The sequence below is a fragment of the Buceros rhinoceros genome, unplaced genomic scaffold (assembly GCF_000710305.1).
Source record: "Buceros rhinoceros silvestris isolate BGI_N320 unplaced genomic scaffold, ASM71030v1 scaffold16594, whole genome shotgun sequence".
Classification (NCBI taxonomy): domain Eukaryota; kingdom Metazoa; phylum Chordata; class Aves; order Bucerotiformes; family Bucerotidae; genus Buceros; species Buceros rhinoceros.
Genome location: NW_010408967.1, coordinates 17153 through 18782, shown reverse-complemented (window position 1 = coordinate 18782; position 1630 = coordinate 17153). Strand labels below are relative to the sequence as shown.

The 1630-nt window shown below is 42.0% G+C and overlaps 1 protein-coding gene across 3 annotated transcripts in view; it reads right to left on the bottom strand.

The window, feature by feature from the left end:
• The window catches only part of CLTC (clathrin, heavy chain (Hc)), a 22620-nt gene that overhangs the window by 11656 nt on the left and 9334 nt on the right, over nucleotides 1-1630 (bottom strand). For all 3 annotated transcript variants that reach the window (XM_010135066.1, XM_010135067.1, XM_010135068.1), the window contains one exon: nucleotides 340-465. In XM_010135066.1, coding sequence (XP_010133368.1) covers nucleotides 340-465 — 126 coding nt within the window. The remainder of the gene's footprint in view (nucleotides 1-339; nucleotides 466-1630) is intronic.

The window sequence follows — 1630 nt, the reverse complement described above, 5'->3', positions numbered from 1 at the left end:
GGGAAAGCTCCTGAGTACAGTTTGTCCCTGCTGGAAGCATAAAGGAGAACTTCCCCACCCCCTAAAATGCTGGAAGTTAAAATTACCCTAAGAACTCCAAAGTTCTTCCTCCTTCAAGGGACACATTAGTGGTGGTTACTGCTCAACTTGACTGAAGAATAAGAGATCTGACCCACGTAAGGTCTAACTAACCAGAGGACACTAACAGCTATTTAAATGTCAGTCTCAAGTATAAGGCTGTTTGCCTTACACGAACACAACGCCTAGAGCTGAGCGTAATACTAGAAAGACTGAGGATCAGTTTGACTCATTAAAGCCAAGTGACAAATTGCAACTTACCTTTTGTACATAAATCTCAATATATTTTTGGAGATTATTTCTATACAAATACAGCACCAAGTCGTGGACAAAGTCAAAGCGGTCACATACAATGATGAGCGGCAACTGGTCAGTGAGTTTAGCTTCCTAAAAAGAGAAGAGCTTTAGTAATTTGGTTTTATTCTTGGCCTTAAGCAGACAAATACAGTCACTTAAACTGTTAAAGCAGCTGAATTTGGAAAGCCAAAATCCGACAGTCAACCAGATAATGACAGCCTAGTGTTTGACTAATTGTTTGCAAGTAGAAGTACTCGCACCCAATCCGGGGCCTACAGCAAGAAGCTTTCTGAAGTTTCACCCTGCTCCTCCGCACGGCAGAGTCCACAGAGCTTTACACCACAATACAACTATTACAAGCCTAAGCTATAGGTCGCATTTTGAGCTGCCACTGGTGTTTGGTGTGCAGGATTAGCACTCTGGGATTTCAACAGGAATTTAACCAGGACTAGATTAAGTTGTGGTTCATAATGTAAAACTTATATACAGAATTGACTTCAAGTGCCATAGGCCTTGTGATCCCTTCTAACTGTGGATTTAGAGAACAGTAAGAATTGAGCTAGTAGCAGTACTACTTAAACAGCTAACCAGATCAGTTATCTAAAAGCATTCCAACTTTCAGCGTACGATTACAATGGTTACAGTACAGAAGCTTAGTCTATGTGGCAGACAGTATTCCGGATGCATATTTCAGATCACTTATTTGAACATGCACATCCCAGAATATAATCCTACATATAAGTTACACTGAAGGACTTTACACGGGGAGGCCTGTACTGGGAGATTTACCTGGTACATGTCCTGCACATTCCAGACATGGAACAGCACAAAAAACAATAGCTTTCATCAGGAATTTGACAGCTTGATAACATATCTTAGGTGGCTTGATCAATTTACATACCTTAGACCTCGGTGACACCAGGTTATTTTTACAGAATTCTCATTTGAAGTTTTGCCATCTTCAGATATGATCAGCAAAATCTAAGACTAGGCTACACAACCGACTAACATGAAGGCAGGAAATGTTCCCAGATAAAGTTTTCCCTCCCACACTGCTTCTCAGGTACTTCTAGCAGTATCATGTTTGTCTATAAGCTCAGCACTTACACCAGGTCACAGACTCTGAACTTGGAGCACACCACCCTCTTCCTCTCTCCAGCAACGTTCCAGCCATGCTCTGAACCCCAGCAGTAACAGTCACCGAGGCTGCATTTACAGTGACTGCATAACCTCAAAGAGCCAAACTGCGGTTCAG